We start from the raw sequence: 24,444 nt of genomic DNA on the forward strand, positions 1-24,444 counted from the left end.
CCCGATTTTCACCTTGTTTGAGCACCTAGCTGAGTGTTGTGACCTTCCTGTATGATGGCCCAAAATACTGGGAACACATAAAGGAATATATTGTACACCCAAATACAGGAGGTGACCTTAAAGACTGAGAGACAACTTATTTTAAGGGATTATGTACACCCAAACTTAATCACGCTGCTCTCTCCTCATATCCTGCACACTGTCATAGAAAACAGCTGACCAACATGCTGTAGCATAGCAAGATAACTCATGAAATATGAAGCCAGGTATCAAACCTAAACCCCAGAGACAGAAAAGCAAGTGCCTCAAACAGCTAGAAGCAAAGAGAGAGAGGACGCAGGTGGGAGGGGTGCAGGAGGAGTAAGTGAAAGGTAGAGAAAGGCAGAGTGATGGTGAAACAGAGAGTGCCACCCAGAAAGAGGTCAGCTCTGAGTGTGGTGACACCGCTGAGTAAGAGATGCTAGTAAAAGCCTGAAAAGGATACCTAAAGCAATGAATGGACTGTAACTGCTGGTGAGTTCTAGATTTCTTTTTATCCATTGTTTCACTTTTGTGAGTGACCACTGACCTTTCATATGCTTTTAATAGGAACAGGCGTATTCTCTGTTACACACGTAAAACTGTGATCTCTTTAAGAACTGTGTATTTAACCTCATAACTTTGGTCACTCTTTTCAGCACTGCATACGGACCTACCTTTGTAGTCTCTTAGTTTTTTATAGGTTAACTACATTACTGATGCTTGTTTTAGCAACCTAGCAGTGAGAGTGATAAGGTGATGTGGTGGCCAGTCATTAAGGTTTAATATCCCCTCTCTGTTGAGATACTTTACTCCTTGAGTCTGACCCATCGCTGAAATAAGAAAGGAACACAGCATCTGTTTAAACACAGGATTTTGTGGAATCAATAGGAGCCTGAAAGCCTGACGAGAAAGATGTGACACCACCGTGTCACTGTGCATGCTGCCATGAGATGAAGATGGCAGAGAAAGGGCCAGGGATGGCCACTCTTATATTCACCAGCATCATAGTTTGTGCTGTTTTAATGGGACAAGGATCCCCTGAGAAGACAGGTGAGTGCACCACCAGAATACGTCCCTAAATTAAATATTTTATTACTACATGTTCATAACATGATCCCAGCTCAAGCTGTCTCTGATGGGACTTTTCTAGGAGGCGGTAAAGAGGACCAAAGAGATGCCATTCTTAGGGAGATCATTTCTAAGTGGAGTACAGGAAGTAGTTGGAATCCTCAGAAAGCTTCCCCAGAAACAAACAAGGACCAGTCTATGCACCCTTGGGTGAGGAATATCATGGGGAGCCTAAAAACACTAGGTCTGCTCCCCAGCAAGAACCTGCCGTCATTGAACAAGCCAATTGACAGGCACCGTCTCTCTGGCTTTCTCTACAACATCTCTATGTACCTCCAAGAGATGGGTGCGGAGCTGGAGGAGGCACCTGCAGAGCCAGATGAGGAGCAGCTCTGGGAGAAGGTGCTACATTACTTTCTCCAGTCTGAAGGGAGTGCTGCAATGAACCAGTGGAATGGCCGGGTGCCACCCCGACCCAGCGTCAGAGTGCAGGACTGGTTTTTGTCCCTGAGGGGCAGCCCTCACTGGGACTGGCTTCTGGGGCTGCTGCAGAGTCTGATCAGTCTATTAGAGCGTCAGCCCCATAGGCCCCTCTTAACTTTCTTATCTCAGAACTGGAGGACAGTGAGTGCTGTGTTTGAAGCTGCACTTCAGGCTTTGCTCAGTGGGACCTATGGTCAGGCCAGTGCAGGCCTGCAGGGCTTCATCTGTGCTCTAAAGGGTCGTAGTGACTGCGCCTTCAGTGTAAGTTGGCTTCAGCAGCTGCTGCGTTTCCTAGAAACACGCAACTGGAAGCCTGTGGTCAGTTTACACCCAGCAGGGGAAGGTGCTGAACACAGTAGGAGCTCGAATGCATTTGGACGTCTAAAGCCATTCAGCTTGCCTCCTGAGGCCATGAGGCAGGATGGGTTGTCTAGGAATGTGTCTCTGGAGGATGCGATGGCCGCAGAGGATGATCCAGACTCCATGCAGAGTTTCCTTCTGCAGGCGTTATCGCGTTCAGGTGGAGGAGAGCGAGGTGGTCACATGGCACAGAAAAATCTAGCTCTGGTGCAGAGTTTGGACGGGCTGAGGAGGGGCCTACTGCACAGAGTGGGTAGTTCTGTCTACGGTAACCTGAGGAAGAAAGTGTCACGAGTTACCATGGCGCTGCTTGATGATGTCAGCAGCCTGGTGGATGTGCCACAGCCCAACACTCGGAGCCGGTGCTCAGTTGGTGAGTATGTAGAGCAGATCAACTCGGGCTGTTTGCACAATCATAATAGATATGTACATTAAATATGTATAGATATTGAATGAATGTATGTAACGTGGAAAATATGATCACTTTTATTTGTATTTATTTATTTACTTTTTATTTTTTGTGAAATGCTTTGGCAGAACATATCTTTGTTCATGCCAATAAAGCTATTTGAATTGATAAGAACTACATTAGACAATAAGCTGAGTTACAAACTTGGCTCATCCCACGGAAAAACAGGTGTCATTCAGTGTTGCACGCAGTCATACACACAATCTGATTATTGCGAAAGAGGATCCTCCAGCTATAGTTCACCTGTCAGATGCTGCTTTATGTAGATATACTCTCACATTCAGACGCCTTACTTCAGAGGATAAACCTGTGAATAGCAAGCATACTACAAGTGTGTATATATTATAGGTAAAGAAGTAAATCATACATTCTTCAGCTTGTATTTAGTGATATTCACAGAGTAAAACCCTTTTTAAAAGCCTGAGCTGCATCAATTTGGCCCTGGTTTCACCTGTAGGATACAGTAGAGACAGTGACAGTGACTGACACTGCTTTAAAATCTTTATAATCATCCTGGCTGGTGAAAGCATCTCTTGTTAGCCCAGCTAATCTCTTTATCCTCTCACTGATGTCGGTAACATTATATCTTGGGCATTGTTAGCTGAGCTGCACCGTTGCATCAGACATGGTTGTGAACTGCAGGGGCTCCCAGTTGCTTTTTACCACCACTTGTTCACTTTGATTTCCTGGTAATATTTGCTTTTCTTTTGTCTTTCTGAAGGTGACCTGAGACAACTGATCTTATGGTGAGATATGTTAGGAATATGGCTCAATATGTCAATGCAGCCTGCATATTTGGTAGTACATTAGCAGCAAAAGCAGACTGACATTTCTACCTTTGTTCTGTCCCCGTATATGTAGGGGGATAAGACATAATGTGACGTGGAACACTCAGGCTTTGGGTGTTAGCTCCCAGGGTCTCCCAAGTTCGCTACCATTCCTGTCCTGCCCCTCCACCGAAGCAGATGAACTAAGATCACGACTAAAATCAGGCCACTCATCTCCAAAAACAGGCCCCTCTACACAAACAATCTCCAAACAAAAACGCCTTCATGACCAACGCTCCCAGCTCAACCAGCCACAATCAGGGAGAACGAGCGAGAGCAACAACCAGCAGAGAGAGATGGAGTTCTCCAGCTCTATAGAAATTCTGGAGGCTGTGTGTAATGAAACCATCCCAGGCTTGACAGGCGTCTCCAACTTCACCGTGTTTCTCTACTGTAAACTGTTTGAGGGGGAAAATGGGTCAGTTAATCCTGCAGAGGCCCAGCTGGGGCTTGACCTGCATGCCACATGCTCTGATGCAGCTTGGTACCTGTCTGCTGCTGAGGATGACTTCCTTTGGGTTCATGTCTGCAGTGAGTACTTTGCACATGAATTCAACAACACCGTGTGTGCCAACTCCTCTTTCTGGCTGCAGAGAGCACATCAGGTAATGGGTCGATTTCTGTTGCGTATTTTGAGAACTTTTTGCTTAGTATTTGTGGCATGGCAAGGCATACCAAGGACCTGCACGGATACCATCATATTTAAGTTTCTTCTACTTCATTTTAATTTATTCTGTCTTTATCATTTGCAGGCTGCAGGGGCAAAGGACTACCATTTTTTTAACCTGACGAATATAGATGACCTGTGTGTGCAGCTGACAGGTGAGACGGTAGAAAGTCCGGTACTTGATGAGAACTGTCTGGCCCAGTTAGGCAGCAGATTGCTCAGTGCCCAGGCTTTCCGACACTGCTTCCTTCCCAACAACTCCGCCCTGATCTCAGCTCTGTGCGGCAGAGAGTCCCCTGACTCACACCAGTCTTTGCCAGAGGGCAGCTGGGCCGCAGCGTACTGCTCAAAAATACACAACTTCTCCCATGTTGAAACCACTGAGGAGACTTGCCAGTATACTACGTGGGCTGTGCATCATTTCACCAACTTTTCTCTCCTGGAGCTCTGCGGGCAGACACATGGATTGAGGGAGTACATTTGTCTAAATGTCACTCTCTACAATCGGCTGTTAAGGTCAATACCCCAGCTTGCTGATATCTGTGATGACCTGCAGGCAGAACTGGAGGGCAGGAAGTGCCTCCTGCAGAGGTTTTTTGACATGCTTCCAGCGCCGTATGAGTTTGACACTTCGCAGCTGTGTGTGGATCCGGCTCCACTGCTGGTGGAAGCTCTACACAAGCTGAGTGTGTGTGAGGTGGAGGGAGGGGAGCGTGAAGGGTTTTTAGTGATGCTGGGATACGTGTTGCGAGTCCTGGACTTCATGGTGGGCCTCTCTTCGGGTCTGGAAGAGGGGGAGAGAGAAGCGAGACAAGGTTTGGGTCAAGCCATCCTCCTCTCCAGTCTCCTTGACAACACCTCCTGGGCCGAACTGCAGCCAGAGGCCTCCATGAGCGTCCTTCACACTGTCGGAGTCTTCCTCCGCAGGGAGCAAAACACCACTCTCAAAGAGGACCTTCTTAGCTGCTTCAGCGTAAGATAGCTGACTGACACACTCGCACACAAACACATTCACCCACACACAGAGCAGAGAGTGAGTGACTTGTTTTTGCTTTCACATCAGCCTGTCCTGTGGGACCTCATTCAACGGGATGACAACTCATCTGCTCTGAGGTTTCTGCTGCAGGTACAGGCCTGTGCAGCTGCATTCACAGTTTAACTTTCATGAGAGATCAGCTCACTGAGCTTTATATTTAGGTGATGCACTTTATCTCACCAGGAGTACCTCCAGATGCCAAGAGACAGCATCCGCACTCTGGTGATGTCTGCTGAAAAAGATGCTGTTAAGAGATTTCTCTCCCATATGCATCAAAGTTGGGACCAGCTACAAGTTGAAACTGACCAGGTGTGTTCTCCAACTCCTAACAACACACTGAGTATATCATTATTGACAGTTTTTATTAAGCTAATTGTGCAGGTAAAATCCCTCAACCATCTGTTGACTACAGTTCTACTCTGTTGCGCTCTGTTGTGCTGTATCTATTTTTTTAATCCGTATCACAACCCATGCATAGTTAAAGAGGGCCAAATTGAATGCACATCAGTTTCTATGCTGCTCTTTTGTTTTCTTTGTCAGGCATCTCAAAAAGAGTTGCAGGCCATGGAAACAATGACCGCTGCTTTCATCCATAAGTTCTCCCGAGTGACCCCAGAGCTGTTCGTGGACCTGTCTCAGTTCATTCCCTTCATGTCTGTCTCTGACATTATGAGCTTCCCAGCCTCCCTGATAGTCAACGACAGTGTGTGAGTCACTGACACAAGAGACAGTTCTGATATATCATAATGTCCTGATGGTAACAGCTTCTGTTTTGCTCTTTAGGTTGACAGCCATTCGTGACCACAGCTCAGGGATGAAGTCACTGCAGAAAAAGGCCTTTGTAAAAAGACTCCTGCAGTCGAGTGTGGTGGGTGATGTCCCTACGTGGCCACCATACTTTCTCAGTTCCATCCTTCCACTTCTGCCTTACCTCCCAGTCAGTCATTTTCAGCAGCTGACATCACAGCAGGTTAGAGACCCTTTCACTAATTAAAAAAATCTCCACAAAACTGTTGTATCTCTTTCACAGATGACCTAGTGTGGTCGTCACTGCCACCAATGTGTGAATGTGACATGTAGTGTGAAAGTGCTTTGAGTGTCAAAAGAATAGAAAGGTGCTATATCAGTATAAGTCCATTTACTATAATGCTATCTGACACCAAAAATAAGTTCTGTAAAATATTTTGGCTGCATTTTGAGGACTGTATAGTTTTTTGCCCTGAGAAATTTACCCATTTTTGCCCCCCTTAAAAAAACTGCTTGGGCAGGAAGTCATTTTTAGGGTCCAATATCTTAAGTAAAAATAACCCCTAGATCCATGAAACTTGATGCGGGGCACAGACAAAACAGTGTGTCATAGATCCAAATCATTTAAAAGCAACAAGTAGATGTCATATTTATCATAACTGGCCCTTGAAAATGGGGGAAAAGGGTTTTAAGGCCCCAGGCAGCAACCTAAAGTATGTACATATGGACATTTAAATACTTCCAGCTAAAATACAGTATTTTATTGATGTTATACCAAAGTTCAGGGGCTGTAACATAAACAGAATGTGATATATGGCAAGTATGACAAGTAAAAGTTGCCTTTTTGAGGTACCAAAATGGCAATGTGGACATATTCCTAGGAACCATGAAAATCTGTGTGAAAAACGGGTTTATATGTGGTTATTTTGTCTGTGAAGTTACAAGTCCCTTTCATGTTGTCGTCATGTTTCGATTAATCAGATACAAGGCTTACTATGCCCAAACGACTGAAAACATTCCCAGGGGCAAAAAGCTATACAATTCTCAAAATATTCATGTTCTTCCTTCTCTTTCAGAGTTCAGGACTTTGATTTCTAACCATTGTGTTTCACATTGCAACTGTTTTACCTGATTCTATTCTATCTACCCGGTCACTGATGAGATTGTTGTTCACAGTGATTATTCTGTACTGTTTTTATTGTGCTGTGGTTCAAATGTGTCTGTAATCTCGACGACATTGGAAATGAGGGAAACCTCAATGTCCTTCGAGACTAAATAAAGGTTTGAATTGAATTGAATTGAATTGAAAAATTACATTTTTACAGAACTTATTTGTTTGTCTCAAATAGCATACACATAAGGTTTGAACAAAACCTAAAACGTAAACACAAACCTCTATCTGATTTGACACGTGATCCAAAGCCATACATTGGAGCTCTTACACAATGTATGTAGAGAAAAAAAGAGAGAACCTAAATCAATCAGAAACACTTCAACACAGGTCACAATGACCACAGCATATATATATATTTAAAAAAGTGAATCATATGCTATGCTCTTCATAGTCATCAGATCTCAGCACAGTTATACCCTTATGGGAGATTTTGGAGAATTGCTCTTGACCATCATCAGACACCAGATGATCACCTCACCTCGTTAAATCTTCAGCCTTCTTCAACATTTTATCTGTTGTCTCCTTTAGCTGACTCCTCTAGCAGAGTTGCTAGGCAACGGCAGCCTGGATGGTGTAAGGGGGCGCCATGTGCTCCGGACCCTCTTCAGCAAGAGGAAGAATCTGACTAGTGATAACATACTGAGGTGGGACCCACATACTTGATCTTTATGTGTGTTTTTCTATCTTTCATTTCATTTCACTTACTCCATTATGTTTCCACGGAGATGGTTCATTTACAGAGCATCAGTCCTGTGCTCGGTGTTGCTCTGTGTTTGGCCATGGTACTGCATTTAAAGTTTGATCATCTGAGGACATACTTGACGTACTGGATGTGTTGCTGTTGACAAGACTCCAGAGATTATTTCTTGGCATCAATGAGCATGACTAATTATACTGATGAGTTCAGTCATAGTTTGTTTAGGTATTGATGTATGGTGCTCTATCAGGTATGGAAAAGCTCATCAGTTCTCTCTCCTCATTTCCTGTCTGTCTCTATTATGTTGCTATAGGGGAGAGCAGGGTGAGCTGAGCCTGTTTTTACTTGAGGTATCTTTAAAGTGCAGGTATGACAGTAATGTCTCCAATTAAAATATGTACATAATATTTCAGGACATGGTGCATCTCTTGGAATAATCACTTTGAATCTGAAATAAATGATTTTCAAAATACGACTTTCCAAAAAAGAGCTCTCTTGGCTCAACTTGCCCCTGATGAGGGGTAAGTTGATCCTAGGGAGAGGATAAGTTGAGCCACATGGGCATAAATCTTATACCCTGTTCTTTTTACTTCGCCCAGTTGTGTCAAACACATGTATTGCTTTAAAGTCATCTTGTTGACATTGTCACCTGAAATATGGACTTCCCATTCTGTACTCTCTGACTGCTATGTCCAAATCCACAAGAGGAGTTTGTCTGTCTTCTTTTTAAAGAAACATGGCACGATGCTTTTTGATCTAAAATTCAAAATGTCACATGTCTTTTTTGTGATCAAATGTAAGAATGCAATGTAGAATTATGGTAAACCAATACTTGAGTAATAGTCATAGGTAGGCCACTGTGGTCAAATACCACCAGACACACAGAGGCAAACCTTTTTCTGCAGTACGAGACACGTCAGGTGCATCAGTTTTTGAGGCAACAGGCAACAACCCAAGTCATCTAATACCACCGGATTGTTAGTGGACGTCGGTGTCAGACTGTCGGTGGATGTCGGCGTCAGATACGAATGCAGAGAGGAACATGTACATATACATGTCATGAGCAGAGACCTCAATCTCCTGTGAAAACAGCAAAGACACAGTGCATGTGACAAGCATCAATTGACCTGCCGTCCGTGAACGTCCAAAACAGACACAGACGGGTTTCTAGCGTGTCATATTTTGACCTGTATGTCAGCTGACAAAGCAGCAGTATTTGACGAGTTGGGATGTAACATGTTGACGTTTTAAACCACCTCCGCCATCTAAACAAACTTGTATCATCTAGCAGTTTAGAGCTCACATCAGGCTGACAGTACAGCCTTATATTGTAACACCCTAAAGCAATAACACACGTGAGATTTTTTCGAACATGTCTGTAAATGTTCAAACACAAGAATCATTATTCCTTGAACATAAAAAAATCACTTTGAATGATAAAAACAGCTTTTTGAACTTATATGTTCTCACCACTCATTCCATGGGTCCCTCTCCATCACAAGGTGAGTAAACTGGATGACTCTTAAATAATTTGTGGTCACATGACCAGTTTTTTCTATGATTGCCTAGAGACAAGGGGTGGCTCAACTTCCCCACAGGCTCAAATCACCCTGCTCTCCCCTACAATAAAGGCAAAAATGAAGAGTGGAGGATGCGATGGCCGCAGTGGCAGCTAATATCCTTTTGCAGGTTAGGAGTCCTCACATGTTACCTGGATCCAGTGGACCTGGGTTCATTTCTTCAGGACTCAGCTGTGTCCTCGGCTCTCTGGCAACAGCTGGCTCAGTGCATGTCCAAGGGGTTCATTAGTGCCAGCGGCAGGGTAAGCAGCACTTGTTCTCTAGTCCACTACAGAAAATCTGCTTTAAACCACTGACATCCTCAATGTCTGACTAACTGTGTTTAACGGTTTCATGGACAGCTGTCCTCCTGGTTGATACCAGCCGTTGAGAGCCTGAATGTCAGCAACGTCACTCCCACAGAGATGTCTGCCCTCAGCGGTCTTCTGCCCCAGCTAGGAGCTTCCTTCTTGCTGTCGCTCTCCTCACAACAACTCCTGGAAATCCTCTCACAGCCAGGATTACACAGATACTCCCCTGCACAGGTCAGCGGGAAATTGTTCTTCTTTCCACATGTGACTTCTTGTCATTCTTATCTTGGGCAAAGTTAATAAATGTTCTCCACAATTTTGCAGTGTTAGATATTATGTAGTTAACTGTAAAAGTTAAGTTTGATTAAAAGAAACGTCATTAGTTTTTACCTCCAAGATGCTGCATTGAACCATGAAGCATCACCCCTTTTTACCAAAAAGAAAAGCTAACCTTGACTGCTGTGTGGATTTTTGTAATAACTGTACATAAAATAAATTAGCTACAAAATTTCTAGAGAAATCAAGAGGATACACTTTGATGAATTATGTGACCTTTACCCAAAAAAACACTTGTATATTTTTGGTAATTTTTCAATACTTTCCTCAGGCTTTTCAAATGTTATCCAAGATTTCAGAGGACGCCACTGTAAGTAGACATTTTCAAAAATAGCTTTTGCTGAATTTCAGCCAACTGCACTTTCATCACTGTGCTTCTTTCTCCCTGCCAGCTCACCATGGAAAAACTGTGCAGACTGAAGCCGTTACTTGCCGGTCTCTCCCCTGCTGTGCTCTCAGACCTCCAGTGGCCTGAGATTGGTGAAGCTGCCCACTGCCAGTGCTGGAGGACATTGCTAACTGAGCTTAAGCCCGGCCATAGAGCCATACTATACAATGCAGTGCAGGAGGTGATGGTGCTATTATCTGTTTTCAGTACAACACTTATCACTTCTCTCATCTTTTCATCCCTCCTTATAACTAGCTGTGGCTCACATTGTTCTCACATAATGTGTTGATTGACACAGTGGAGGTGGAGAGGTTCATTTTTTACTCTTACAGATAAAACCTCTGGGAAAATATCACATTTGGTAAAAACAAAAAACCGAGTTACTTTAGTGCAGCTAATCCGGGCACTATGAGTTTCTATTATAGCAAGTGCTCATTTCACATGCAGAAACCTGCTTTGTGTTGCCTTTACAGGGAAATTTTGCCACCTTTTATGCTAATATCTTAACAGTGTTGATGGTAAAATACTCAGTGTGTGCTATATTGACTGAGAAAGCCAAGTTCTCTTGCCAGGATGCATTGCGTCCAAGCTTCTGACTCCCTTAGCTTCTAGCCTGCTAACCCATAGATTTTACTTTGTTGGCAAAATCATAGTGTAGCTGAGGTTATTAATTGGGCATATACTTCTGCAAACATGGAGGCTGCATAGTCTAAACTAGCATGAGCCAAGACGTTAATTATTTTTCACATTGTCCATGTCAGTGCATGACTGCTTCAGTCCTTCATGATAAAAGCCTAATTTAAATTACAGTATTTTGCTAAGAGGTAATAAAAATAGACAATAATATTGTTAGGTGATAAAAATACTCACTTAACTGTTATCTGTCCTCCTGGCCCTGCTGGTTGTTTTTTCCAGTTCATCTTCAGGATCCTGAAGAAGTTCTCCAGCACACCTTTGTCCAAGTGAGGAGTAAAACTTTAATGCATAGTAAAGCTCACACAGGCTCTCACACTCAGCGGCTCATGCTGGTTGGCAACAGCATCCAACAAAAACTCCCCCGCTGAAATTTATTGCAGCAGGATGATTCAGTTTCTGTTGGCATCTGCAGGCATTTTGAGAAAAGGAACCACCAGTCGGTGTTTGTTCTCAGCAGCTCAGGTTCGGGAGGGTCCCCATCATCTCCTCGGTTTCTCTCCGCTGCATTTTTTCAACCGTGTACTCTGGCTCAAATGAATAGGGCTGAATATTGAAGTCAGCCAAAACACTCTAAAATGTATCCTCATCAGTAACATCGTCACAATTAACTTATCTTTTTGGATGCCATTTTTGCTGTTGAATACAGCTAGTTTGCAATACAAGCGAAGAAAACAAGTATGTTTGTGAGTGGAATCTAGAGCATGGCCCCAGCTACCCAGAGTGAAAACCAGCCTGTAGTTTTTCCTGCATCCAACTATGTCACTGTCATGTAAAATGACCGCTCTGTATGCAGACAAAACAACAGATTTTGCAGCTGTGAACTCAGCACACTGAGAAATTTATGACTTAAATTGACTTTATTTACTATCACCACTGACTGGACATCCACATAAAAGGTGGCAAATTTACCCTTTAAGAGCTTCAAGGTTTAGATTTACTATGTTTTTGTTGTTGTTATGTGTCAGCAGGCTCTACACTTGCAGAACATCACTCAGCAGGTAAACTGTCTATTACCATTCATCCCCTTGAGGAAGCTGACGGAAACCTTAGATGGGGAAACAATCCTGAGAAATATCAGCCTGTACAGAGACATATGCTGGTCACCACAGCAGGTGCACATTTTATTTTAACCTACCTTTGTGTGCTGTTTAACAATGCATTGATATGACAACAATAGGTTTGCAGTTCTCTGACTAAAGAAGAAAATGTTACCAGCTTCGGTCTTTGGTCCCATTAATCTGCAACTCATTGGATATGCTTCACATGAGCCTTTCAGGATATTAATACTCCACACGCATCAGCTGCCATCAAGCTAATTAGTTTGGATGTAGTACAATGGTGTGGAGGAGTGTAGCATAAATTAATAATGGCTACCTTAAAGGGATTTTGTCACAGCCAAGAGTGTATTTCACCTCCTGCTCTCAGCCTAACAAGACCTGAGTCAAATCAACAAAGATTGCCCTTTTCAGTTGGTAGCTGCACTGAAGCCTTTGGTGGCACAGAATACCAAACCTAAAATATTGTACTTAAATCACCCTAAAGTTGTTTCAATACCCCGTGTTAGTTGTGTGTGATTTAAATATTCAACTCAGTCCAACTCCCAACTTATCAAATACCAACACTTGGTCAGTCGACCTCAGCATCAGACACCAGCGCACCAAGGCACTTTTAGAAACAGTATGAGACACAACGGGTGAGAGCATTTTTTGACACTTAGGGCAACAAAGATAGTATAAAGAGTAACAAAGTCCTCATCTGGCAGGTGGGAGAGGAGGTGGATGAATCAAACAAACTCCGGACCTTCACTAGGAAGACTGCTGTTTGTGTCCTGTGTAAGACAAAAAGTCAGTGTAATCATGGGTGGATAATGAAACAATGGGCCCTTAGACACTGATATGCAAAGGGCCCCACCACATCTCCTACACTGGAGCAAGACACACAGATGGTTGTAGTGGTTTTACATCCTTTTATAGTCATATTTTGTGCAGTTCTTTTGCATCTTTTTGTGTCTCTTTGGGGTGATTTTGAGTCTTCTTCTGGTTGGCACATGTTAATTTGAGTGACATTTTGCAAGGCCCATTCTGTAATCCATTCATGAATGGAGTTATGTACAACATAGTGTGCTAGTATGTGTAGCATGCTATGCTACTGACGTTACATTACGTTAGTAACAAATGTACTCATTGTAAACCATACCATGGTGTATATTTCTAAATCTTACCATGTACTTTTGTTGCCTAAACCTAAGAAAGTAAACTTAAAAGTTTTTTTTTTCCTACCTTCTAAGTTGTTGTTTTTGATAGACTATATGCATTTAAGGAGCAGGAACTGTACATTTCTGGTGAAAATGGAAGTTTATTTTTGACAAGACACGATGCATGTAACGAGCGTCCAAAACTGACGCTGGAGTGTACCTAGGGCGTCATAGTTTGATGCCGAGGGCAACTGACTAAAAGATGATATTTGATGAGTTGTGAGTGAAAATGTGTTGAAATATTAATAAAATCCTTATATAGTCAGTTTGAGAAATATTTTGTGAGATTGGAGTGTCATGTGTAATGTATAATTTTAAGCAACATGCCTGTGCTGTTCCTCAAATCAATCATGCAGACAGTTATGACTTTAAGTGAATTTGGTTTTGACCTAAAACAGATGCCACTGTACACATATACAATATAATATGTGGTACAGTCATGTCAGTGTTGTACCACCGATGTTGCATTCCAGATCCAGTCTGGAGATTTTTCAGTGTGTAAGGGAGGTGAACTGCTTTTTGAGAAAACTTATAGTTTTAATGTTCATTACACACTTAAGTATAACACAGTTGGATTAAACAAACTGTGTAAGAGTATGCAATCGGTCTGATGCTCAACTCCTGTTTTATCTACCTATACAATTCTGAGATGTTTTGTGTACAGTACTTCATTCTTGGTCTGAGAGTGGCACAAAAGGGAAGCTTTAAAATGGAAAGAGTTGATCCTCTGGGAAACTGTAATGTTTTGGCCAAATGCTGGCATTAAAGGAAGAGTGAAGGGATCATCCAAAATATGAGTGGACAACAGGATCCATCATCTGTGATACAGTATCTAGGATGCCAAATATAAGGAGTATCAACTTGCACAGAAATTTGACCGTAACGTGATTTTTCACCCATCTTTTAAGCATCACCCATGTTTGAGCCACAGTAGTGATGTTCTGATTTCTTACCACAGATGGTATCAAATGTTTGAAAAGTTGTATCCCAAATCATAAACTATCTTCAAAGTGCAAACATGACAACTGTACATGTTTATTTAGACATACAAGAATTCTGTGGTTACAACAATTTGAATACTAAAATCTGTTACTAAAAAATAAAAATTTACAATTGCAGAAATGTATTTGAAAATCCAGCACCACCCAATCAAAGGAAAAGAACAAGAAGGCCATGCTGTCCTTCACCACTGGGTCTCATGAATCTATGTTCAGTGCCAATGATCTTAATGGTGCCAAAAGTATCAAAACATCCTCTGAAACTTCTCTCACACAGCGTAGCCAAATTTTTTTCGTAGTATGTTCACTATATTTTAATACTCGCACACTTTTGTCAAAATATACCAAAGTATGAGTGTGAGTAGTGAGAAAACAAACTTGTCAAAAGAGGCTTAGATATGTAAAAATAAATAAATATACTGGAAAATAGTAACTAAAATTTAATTTAGCACCTTTGATTAAAATGTCATTTGTTTTAAAGTATGCAGTCAAAATGCTGAGACTGACACTTTTTTTTTTGTCTCTACAGGCTCAGCTTTTGTTCAAAATGATCCACAAATTTAAAAACATTACCAGCAACATGGTAAGGTAAGTTGGATTTATTGCTCCAGAGCATTCAGATCTATAATTTCAATCATTAAGTAATTTTACCTGCAAACTGAACTAAAGACTCAGAACCTGCAGTCATTTCCAGGTGAGATACTCACTCAATAAACAATTTAAATAACGACCTCTCTCTTGCTTGTAGGGATCTGGGTCATATTGCTGGTGGAATGAGTTGTGACTTCCTGAGGCTTTGGAGCAACGATACAGATTTTGCAGAGCTCCTCCAGTTTGTTAGTGAGCTGCCTGGAGGCATGAGACCTGCTCTGGTGAGGAACACATGCTCAAACCCTCCTGATACCCTTAACCCTTCTGATATGCAGCCATGATTCATTAGTTTGTTGTTGTGATTCTGTAGCAAATTCTAACAAGTTCAGATGTGTTTTGGCTGTGTTACCAGCGAAAATGTATTGTAGACGAACTGAGGAAACAACCGGAATTCGACCTCAGTGCTTTGAGCTCTGGGTTTGCTGCAACTTTACCGTAAGTATCTTGTTATTAAAGGTCATTATTTCTCTGTTTATCCAAAGATAACTACATTTATACCTCTGCTCTGGTCTTTTCCAGTGTGACGATGATAGAGGGCTTCTCTAATGCCTCCTTCAGAGCCATTCTGAGCCACATTCAGGCACACTTTGCTGAGTTCCTCAGACTGCCACATTACAAGCAGACAAATTTGGCAGAGAAAGCTGTAACTGAGCTGGTAAAACACCAACATGACCAATACAAATGCTGTGTTTATTGCATATCAGGAGTTGACACATTGCTGTATGTTGTATGTAGAAAAGTGTGACTAGAAACCAGCTGCTGTGTGTAATTAAGAAACATCTTTAAGTGAAAATAGAAATCATAAATTAACCTCAGGGTGATTAAGATGATAAAAACCCTGAGCATCAGAGCACACTGGAACTTAGATTCGCTATTTCTGGTTAAATTAAGTCAGGGCCCGCATCAGTGATGGTGACTCATGTATTTGATTTGTATTATCACATTAATGGGGCAGAAAGAGCAAACTCTATTTGTTGGTTCAGGCTTCTCAAGTGAGCACATAAGAGAAACAGATAAAGATAGGGATTCAGAACATAACCTGCTCAGCTGCTTTTCACTCCAGTGAATCCATATTAGTGTGAAATCCCTATAATCCAGGCCCACTGACTGTCTGTGGTGCTCTGCAGGGCTCCTCTCAGACTGATGGGGAGATTGATGGCACCACTCTGGACATCCTGGGGCCTTTACTGCCTTTCTTGGACCGGGACAGTTTGGCTCTGGTGGACAGAGGAGCTCTGGTTCTGCGGCTGGAGGATATGAGAAGTTTCTGCCTTCCTAAAGAGGCTCTGAGAGATATTAGTGCCCTGCTCACTCAGAAAGACCTATTTGGGTAAAAAGAAACACATTTACTGTAGAAAACATGACATGTCCTGGATATGACACCTGGATCAATACTATGTTGAGAGCTTAATTTAAATAGTTATTTTAATAAAGGAATTTATTGGCTGCACACATATAACCAAAAACAGTTGGGAATTTGCAAAGCATTTAAAATGTTATTAATATATATATATATATATATATATATATATATATATATATATTTTATAACAACTATATGACATGTATCTTTCAAAAATATTTTGACAAGTAATTTAACTCAATAAAACAGGAAACTGGAAAGACTTTGATTTCTTAATAATGCCAATAACTATATTTTTCAGCTACACACATACAACCAAACAGACCAGACAAAAGTAATGATTCGGTTTCACAAAATTAAATGTTTCTTCCTGTGTTTAATCATCAGCCAGTCTATAATGGATTAACAGAGTGCTGCAGGGATTACATTTATGTAGGGTTAGGGTTAGACTGGATTTTTCCACATGATTTTGAATTATTGTAGAATGTGGGAAACAAGTTTATGATACTTATGATTTGTTCAGCAACAGAATCTCCACAAATGAACATTGCTTTTATCATTTTTGAAGCGTGAATGCAATCCCCAGAGCTAAAAAGCAAATGTTAGGCTATAAACAAACTACACCACAGTCGCATGACTTAATGTTCCCACCACATCGAGGCTGTAAAGCTGTGCTCGGCATGATGGCGTTCTGTAGTCTTATTTAGCCACTTGTTAGCAACCGCCTTTTTTGAGATACATAACAGCCTCTAAATTCATGAGTGTGGTATTTACTGACGTATTTTATGTGGTTGAACAAAATGGAAAAAATCACTTCAGCTTGTGTCAACGACAGACCTTATTTCAGGCAGCTTAAACCGTTCACTAACCCACTGACTTTGAGACGAGAATTGTAGGTGCTAAAATCATTTCCATTATTAGGGCTCATTCCTGTATAGCACTGTGTGCCTGACAACAAAGGTTGATTTGGGCATGGCGCTTGAATGCCTGGAAATGTTCTAAACTCTAAACTCATGTCTCTAACAACACTAAGCGTCTACAGGTAGTGGCTCTGTGAGGCTGTACAGTGGAGCTTTGAGCTAAATGCTAACACGAGTATGCTAACATGCTCACAATGACAGTGCTAACTTGCTAATGTTTGCCATGTTCACTGTCTCAGTTTGGTGTGTAAGCATGCTAACATTTACTAACTAGCGGTCAACTCAAAGTCCGGCTGAGGCTGCTGGGAATGTGTTTAGTTTTGTAGGCAATTGGTCAAAAACCAGATGGACAAATTTATATTTCAATCCAATGATGGTGCTAGATGAAAATTTAAAAGATACCAACTTTATTTAAGCTCATCCTGAAGGGAACATGAAGATCTGTGTCAGATTTTATGGCAATCCACCCCACAGATGTTGAGATATTTCAGTCTGGACCAAAGTGATGGACAACTCGATACTGCTTCTCGTATAAGTAAATGATTTATAAGTTGTTTTAAAAAGACAGCCTCAACACCTGTTAGTGCAGAGTGGTAGAATAGGCTGTGGTCTGAATTCATAAAATGCCTGAAAGCAAAACATGCAAGCAGTAAGACATAAAGCAGCAATGATGGTAAGATGTGTGTGCTTGTTTGCCAGGGAGCCATCTAAATGGCAGGTTGGGGATGTGGAACATTTGGGCAGGCTGGTGTTTTCTCTGTCAACAAAGCAGATAAACTCCATCCCACTGGTAAGCACCCAGATGCATTTACCTAAGGAAATATTTGATTTCATTGCACTTTCCTGACAAGCCTAATAATACGTGTTTCCCCTGTGCAGACAGTGTTGAATAAAGACACGGTGGAGCAGGTCCTGGTGGGTCAAAGTCGCTGGGAAGACAGCATGGTGGGTGCAGTCTGTGTTACTCAGTGTATGGACCAGCATCGCCAGAGACAGCAGACTCAGAGTCTCATTCGAGGGATTGTCAAAGCACGGAGCAGACGAGCAAAAGGTTCAGTAAATGCTTCCTATAACTCACAGAGCCATGGTGATACTGTGTCTAACGCTGCGTTAGTTTATATTCATATCAGTGTGCTGAATTCACTGGCATCTCTCCGAGCAGTGCCAGTTCCAAGCTGTGCAGACATCAGAGGGACGTTCCCTTCAGCTTGGACCTCCACTCAGCTCAGCCGTATGTCACCAGAGGATCTGAAACAGTGTTTAGAAGTTTTTGCTCAGGACGCTTCAATGAGCTCAGAGCAGCGCCGGGCACTGTGGGTGAAACTAAGACAGGTCAGTAAAACTGTGAAAAGCCACGGGAAGTTTAGAGTTTGTCTCAGATCATTATCTCACTCAGAGTCTGGCTTGTAGTGCAGCAGTACTGTCCAACTCCCAGTTAGGATCTTGTTCCCATCAGGCATATCTAAACATCAGAGCACAGTTCTTGGTAAAAATGCATCATCCCCAAAAATGTAAGAAAAAGAATTGATTTGTGGTGCCTGAGAATTACTCTTTTTTTTGTGGCAGGCAGCAGCGGAGTATGGTAGTTAGTTTATGCTATTATGACAGGCCCTTGAGCCTGATTTTGCATCTAAACTAGCAACTGTATATTGTATCGTCTTGTATCATCGTATTGTATCAACATACATATCACCCAGCAATCATTATTGCAAATTTGTATATGACAAAAATACCAAATTAAATTTAAAAAAAATGATGCATTTAATTGAATATTTTTATAGTTTATTTATAGTTTTTATAGTTTATGTAGAATAAACATAATTTTGTTAAAGATTGCAACTAACTTTTGTGCAATCCATGACGGAGATGGGTTCACCTTTCTGAGGGCGTATATAGCAGATGTCACCATTTTTATTTTAATATGAGCTCTTTTTTGAACACGTGCATATATCTGAGGTGGCAATCTGAATCACTTGTAAGGGCCAGTTCTCGGTCTAACACATTGTTGGACAGCGTGCTCTCTCTACAAGCCCCCCTATATTTATATATAGTCTATATTTATGCCCCTGGCAGGCAGTCACATCCTTGCTGATACTCTCTAACCCTGACAGAGAAGGACAGCTGAGTAAAACATATAGTGTTTTAACATCAACATAATTCTTCACTCAATCCAGTCCTTCAGTCCAGTGAGAGAGCTGAGAGCAGATCAGGTGCTGGCTCTGGGCCCAGTGGTGACTGAGATGGGAGAACGAGAGCTGCACGACGCCACTCTCACTGATCTGGGTGTGTTGGCACATCTGGGGACGCTGACAGACTGGAGCCCTAAAAAGGTTTTAAATTTTTCATTTTGATGTAAGACTTAAAGTAAATGAAAGGATCTCCTCCTGAAGACTTTAAACATGCCCATTAGTGCGTGTTTAAAGGAATACTTCACCACAAGATGATGATTTGTATATCAGTTACTCACCCTGCCTTACCTTGAAGTTGTGAAGAAAACCTTGTTTTTCTGGCATACCTCCACAGCGAACGAAAAATCCCAAAACAGAGAAAACACTTGATGAATTAAAGTAAAAGAGGTCCAAGTCAAAGTCCGATGCAAATCTCATTTATCCAGTCGTACACTCAGTACTTCCCAACCACATGCATTTTCTCTAAAACCTTACTATTTAAAAGACTTCCGCATCAACAGTCTTACCCATGGACAAGTAGCATGCCTGGGTAAGCGCCTGCGTTTGAAGTCTGCTCAATGGAGTGTATGAGCAGAGTTTAAAGGCACGCGCTTTCCCAGGTGCATTACTCATATGCAGAAGTGTTTTTGATATTAAGGTTTTAGTGAAAATGCATGTGTTTGCAACGTACTGAGCATACGACTGGATAAATTAGACATGTATTATACTGCACAAGTTTTGTGAGTGTTTGTAAACAGATGTTTTGGTTCAGTTTTGCTGTTGTTAAACACGGTCCCCAATGACTTTAATTCATCAAGAGTTTTCTCCATTTTTGGATTCTTCCTTCACCGTGGAGGTCTGAGAGAAAAAACAAGTTTTATTCACAAATTCACCATAACACAGGGCGAGTAATTAATATACATCTGATCAGCTTGTGGATGGAGTGTTCCTTTAATGTCTCAATTATTTATTTATTTTTTTCCCAGATGAGAGCAGTAATTTTAGGAGTGATGCGGAAACGCAAACTGAAAGTGGAGCAGTTATCAGCTGTTGATCTGGCAACCTTTGGCCATCTGATGTGTGGTCTGTATCCCTCAGAGATGAAAAAACTGAACCCCTACAACCTCAGGTCAGTCAAAAACCTAACGTATAAACTTCCTCCATCGCCATCAAAATAATTTTGACATAAATAGAATACAGGTAAATGACATCAAAACAAAGACAAGCATCCACAAAGATGGACATATACAGTCCAAATGGTTTGACAAACATTGCTAATTTGTATACAAGGTAGTACTTACATTATATGCTGACATACAAGTACTTAGCAGCAGTGAAAACAGAGCCTTAACAGAATTACTTGCTTTGGGGTTTCAGAGAGTAAATACTTGATTTCACATCCACCTGCTAACAGATGCTAACTAACAGGAGGCTGGTGCACATTTCCTAGCAGCACAACCCTCATAAAACATACTGCATACTCCCGAAGGAGGATAAGGTCCTAAATCTTTTTCCTCACACTGCAGTATGGCTGTCCTGTTCCTACGGGAGACATCCCTTCCATGCACGGAGCAGCAGATGGAGGCGTTGACAAGCCTTTTGTCCAGACCTGAGGCCTTTGGTCAAGTCAGTGCTTGGGGACCAGAAGTTTTCACTGAAATTGGGACACTGGCAGGTACAGTAGAACATAACATCCCCGGGGGTATAAACTTTTTGTGATCACTTTTTTCCAAAGAGTGAGTAGGGTGGGAGGAGGAAACGGCAGGTCTTGGATGGATAGGTACAATTAAAAACACCCTTGAGGGCATAAAACCTTTATACTTCCTGCCTTATACTTACTACCTTTATACTGATATAGGGAACATTAATTATCTGACTCAACAGCGTTTGTGTCTCTGTCCAGTGGGCCTGGAGGACATGGTGCTGTCAGCTCTGGTACAAGAACAAGTGGAGGGAATCACCCCTGAAGCCATCACACTGATGTCACCAAAAAAGATGGCAGTGAGTTTCACCCATATCTTTAGGGCTAACCTAAAGAACAATGTTTAGCCTCAGAGGTACATCCGTAGAAAAATAATCTCATTGTATTTCCTAGGGGTACAACTATGGACTGTTTCAGTGCTATTCTGTTGCTAGGGCAACAGCTTCTGTCCCTGTTTACTTCCTGTCAGCTACCAAGGAAAGAATAAAAGAAGGAACAGTGACAGTGTTGGAGAAGTCAGACTTTAGTGTCAGTTCTATTGGAGTCAATGGGACAGGCACTGCAAATCACACTTAAACCCGTCATATCTTTGTTGTTTCATCTTTAACTGAAAAATCCTTTAACCAGATGTCGTCATGACTGTTACGTCTTTTCTATTTTCTTTGTCAGCCCCTGCATTTACAAACACTCCAACAGGAAATACAAAGAAACCCATTTAGAGTCTCTAAGCAGCACCAATGACAAATGTGGCGAATTTGTTTGAATTTGAGTTATATTACTTTCACTTCTACAACAATTATAGTCTCATTAGATGTAAAAGAAAGTCATCATTAGGCCTTCTTCATGAACAGCAATCTGACATGATACAGTAGAAAAGGCACAGGTGTGACAAATAATGACATTAATGTCAGTTGAATTCCAATTAGCTGCCTCAGTTTCAGGGTTCTTGTACTGTGCATACTGGCTGACTGTCACACTGTCATGACTCACTGGGACACTTGAACAGAACAGAGCCATTGTAGATGTTATTATTAAAACCTGGGCTTTGTTTTTACCATGACATGTCAAATTTTTTTTGCTGTGAAAAAAGATGTAACAATTGTGAACAGATGTTTTATTTCAGTTTTTTTATCGTAAAATTAGCTGCTTTCATCAACTTTGTGGTTTTCTGAAAATGATAAAGTTTTCTTTTTCAAACAGGGAATTTGTAGATGAGGCAACCAAATTTTATATATTTTTCCTCACAATAAGTGCTATATATGTATATACAAATGTATATATATATATATATATATATATATATATATATATATATATATATATATATATATATACTTTTTAGATTATTTTTTTTGTCGGACATGTTTTAGAAATTTTGTTAATTTTTTAGGACATTTAAGAAAATAAATTGTCTTTGTCATGAAATGGCACACACATTTATATTTCTCCTTTACCTGTAGTGCTATTTATCAATCTAGATTGTTATGGTGTGAGTTGCAGAGTGTTGGCAATATGGAGATGTCTGCCTTCCCTCAAATGTAATGGAGGCAGAAGCACCAAAAACATTTGAAAACCTAAACAGTGACGCCTCTTTCCAGAAATCATGACCGAATACTCAAGATAATCCACAGACTATGTTGTGAGCAGTTTGATGTAGGAACTATTTTCTTTATATCAAACCACACCTGCCAATAATATCACTGCGCAGAAGGAAGCGTGTATCTACTGCTAGTTCACTTAGCACCACTGAGCTAGCTAACAGTACAGCTCGGCTACAGAGGACGCTATTAATATTTACAGCTCACACTGTCACAGGCACAAGCATCTCGTCCATGAATAGATGCATGTGTCCTTCCTCAGAGTGATACAGTTTATATAAATACATATATACTGTCTGACTTGACTATATGTCATACCAATGTAAAGAAACCATAGTATGGTATATTTTATGGTACATCTGTTCAATAATCATAAGAAAATTAAAAATATATGTCAGGGCGACAAAATACATGCAGAGTGCGTCCTCTCATATGACAAGGTGTGCTGTAGCAGTTAGTCAGTATTTATGTTGGGTGTGTGACTGACAGGTGGTGTTCAGTGCAGTTCAGATGTCGTGGCTGAGCGCGGAGCAGGCGTGGGCGGTCACCGAGGAGCAGTGGGCAGAGCTGGACTCCGAGCAGAGGCACGCTGTCAGACTTGCTCGCTATGAAGGAGACGTCCTGCTGGAGCAGAGAGGTGTGTCTTGATAAAAAATGATGGTGATAAAATGTCCTTTTAACAGCCTCCTTCATAATGAGGCCATTACAGCTATTTTATCCCAGGAAGACTTTGTGAGTGCATATACTTTTATTATGGTAATACTTGTTTTCACTAACCAATATGATTTTTATGTTGTGTTTTTACGGTGATGATAAATGCTCTGTTTGTCTTCTCCCACAGGGAGAAATTCGGCTCCAGCGGCAGACAGCTTCACCGTACGCTCACTGGCTTTGTGCCTCTTGTTTTGGCAACTCATGTAACATGCTGGAGCGAATGTATTTGTCCCTTGACCTCCCTTGGTATCATCATATTTGTACTTCAAATAAATATTTTGAACTGTTCTGTTCTCTTTGTGCATTGGTCCTTTAATTCAAAATTGCTCTTGATTTGCGCTCTGCCGCACGTTTCAGTTTTATGTGAGATATCAGCTTGACAAAATGTAGATAAGTGTATTTATATATACCGTTTTGTTGGAAAAATCAAAGGACACAGTGTGATGATTAATGTTTATTTAACAGAGAAAAGGGCTTTTCAGACTTCACAGGATGTGTGATCAAGCAAACACACTTGAGATTATATTTTATTTAATTAAATAGAATTAAAATAGCTTGAATTATTTCCCTTAAACTTCAGACACTGGTGTTTATAAAAGACCTTTGAAATCCTTTCCCCGATTATTTATAACGTCTGTTGACACACTAACCTGCCTACCATCAGGCCCTGTGGCCTCTGTGGGACCTTCTTCCATCTATGAGGACCTAGTTTGCTAATTTCATTCCAGATATGCTGAAGCTTTGATTTATGAATCCTTTCAAAGTACAATACCTACACTTTCTGCTAACATCGTTTACACTACCTGACTGTTTGATCAAATCAAAGACTCTTTAAACTTTTATAAGAGATTATATGTGTTATATTCAAGTGAATAACACTGAGATAATGTGTGTTTTTTACTTGTTGGCATAAAAGATGCAACAGTAAGTGGTCAGACTCATTTATTGACTGGCCTGCTGTATCTGTAAATCTGAGGATCCACTAATCCCTCCAAATACTGCTGCATGCAGGTATTTTTCATTTCTCGAGCATGGCACTGCATCCCAGATGAGAGTAAAATGCAAAAACTATAGTCATCCTGTGTGATGGTAATACTGAAGTGGTTAACTACAGAGTGAAACTTTTAAGCTCCCAGGATTTTTGATGTTCGGAGCAATACAGCAAATTATCGCTGACCTGGCTGTTCAGTAGAAGCACAAGTCAAGTTACAATGTCAAGGCAGCGAGGAAACTGTTT

The 24,444-nt window shown here is 41.2% G+C and overlaps 1 protein-coding gene across 1 annotated transcript; it reads left to right on the forward strand.

Annotated features, from left to right (window-relative positions):
* Positions 1–435: 435 nt before the first annotated feature.
* On the forward strand, positions 436–23,495 carry LOC117259150 (stereocilin). The gene is made up of 30 exons (XM_033630394.2): positions 436–513; positions 910–1,071; positions 1,172–2,305; positions 3,123–3,147; positions 3,263–3,833; positions 3,981–4,868; positions 4,959–5,021; positions 5,115–5,240; positions 5,472–5,638; positions 5,715–5,901; positions 7,381–7,496; positions 9,239–9,371; positions 9,471–9,653; positions 10,027–10,065; positions 10,148–10,324; positions 11,808–11,951; positions 14,621–14,679; positions 14,840–14,963; positions 15,095–15,177; positions 15,262–15,397; positions 15,870–16,072; positions 17,725–17,815; positions 17,905–18,076; positions 18,188–18,357; positions 19,200–19,355; positions 20,180–20,322; positions 20,720–20,868; positions 21,097–21,194; positions 22,983–23,130; positions 23,335–23,495. Exons 2-30 carry the CDS (start codon positions 972–974, stop codon positions 23,412–23,414), a joined length of 5,865 nt encoding a protein of 1,954 aa, XP_033486285.2. The 5' UTR covers positions 436–513; positions 910–971; the 3' UTR covers positions 23,415–23,495.
* Positions 23,496–24,444: the final 949 nt, after the last annotated feature.

Source organism: Epinephelus lanceolatus, chromosome 2 (genome assembly GCF_041903045.1).
Source record: "Epinephelus lanceolatus isolate andai-2023 chromosome 2, ASM4190304v1, whole genome shotgun sequence".
In the NCBI taxonomy this organism is placed as follows: domain Eukaryota; kingdom Metazoa; phylum Chordata; class Actinopteri; order Perciformes; family Serranidae; genus Epinephelus; species Epinephelus lanceolatus.

Bases quoted from the DNA above. Each gene is read 5' to 3' on its own strand.
- LOC117259150 (XM_033630394.2), top strand. From the start codon at position 972: ATGAAGATGGCAGAGAAAGGGCCAGGGATGGCCACTCTTATATTCACC. The intron at 11,952-14,620 runs GTGCACATTTTA...TTGTCTCTACAG, and splicing joins TATGCTGGTCACCACAGCAG to GCTCAGCTTTTGTTCAAAAT. The intron at 19,356-20,179 runs GTTTTAAATTTT...TTTTTTTCCCAG, and splicing joins CAGACTGGAGCCCTAAAAAG to ATGAGAGCAGTAATTTTAGG.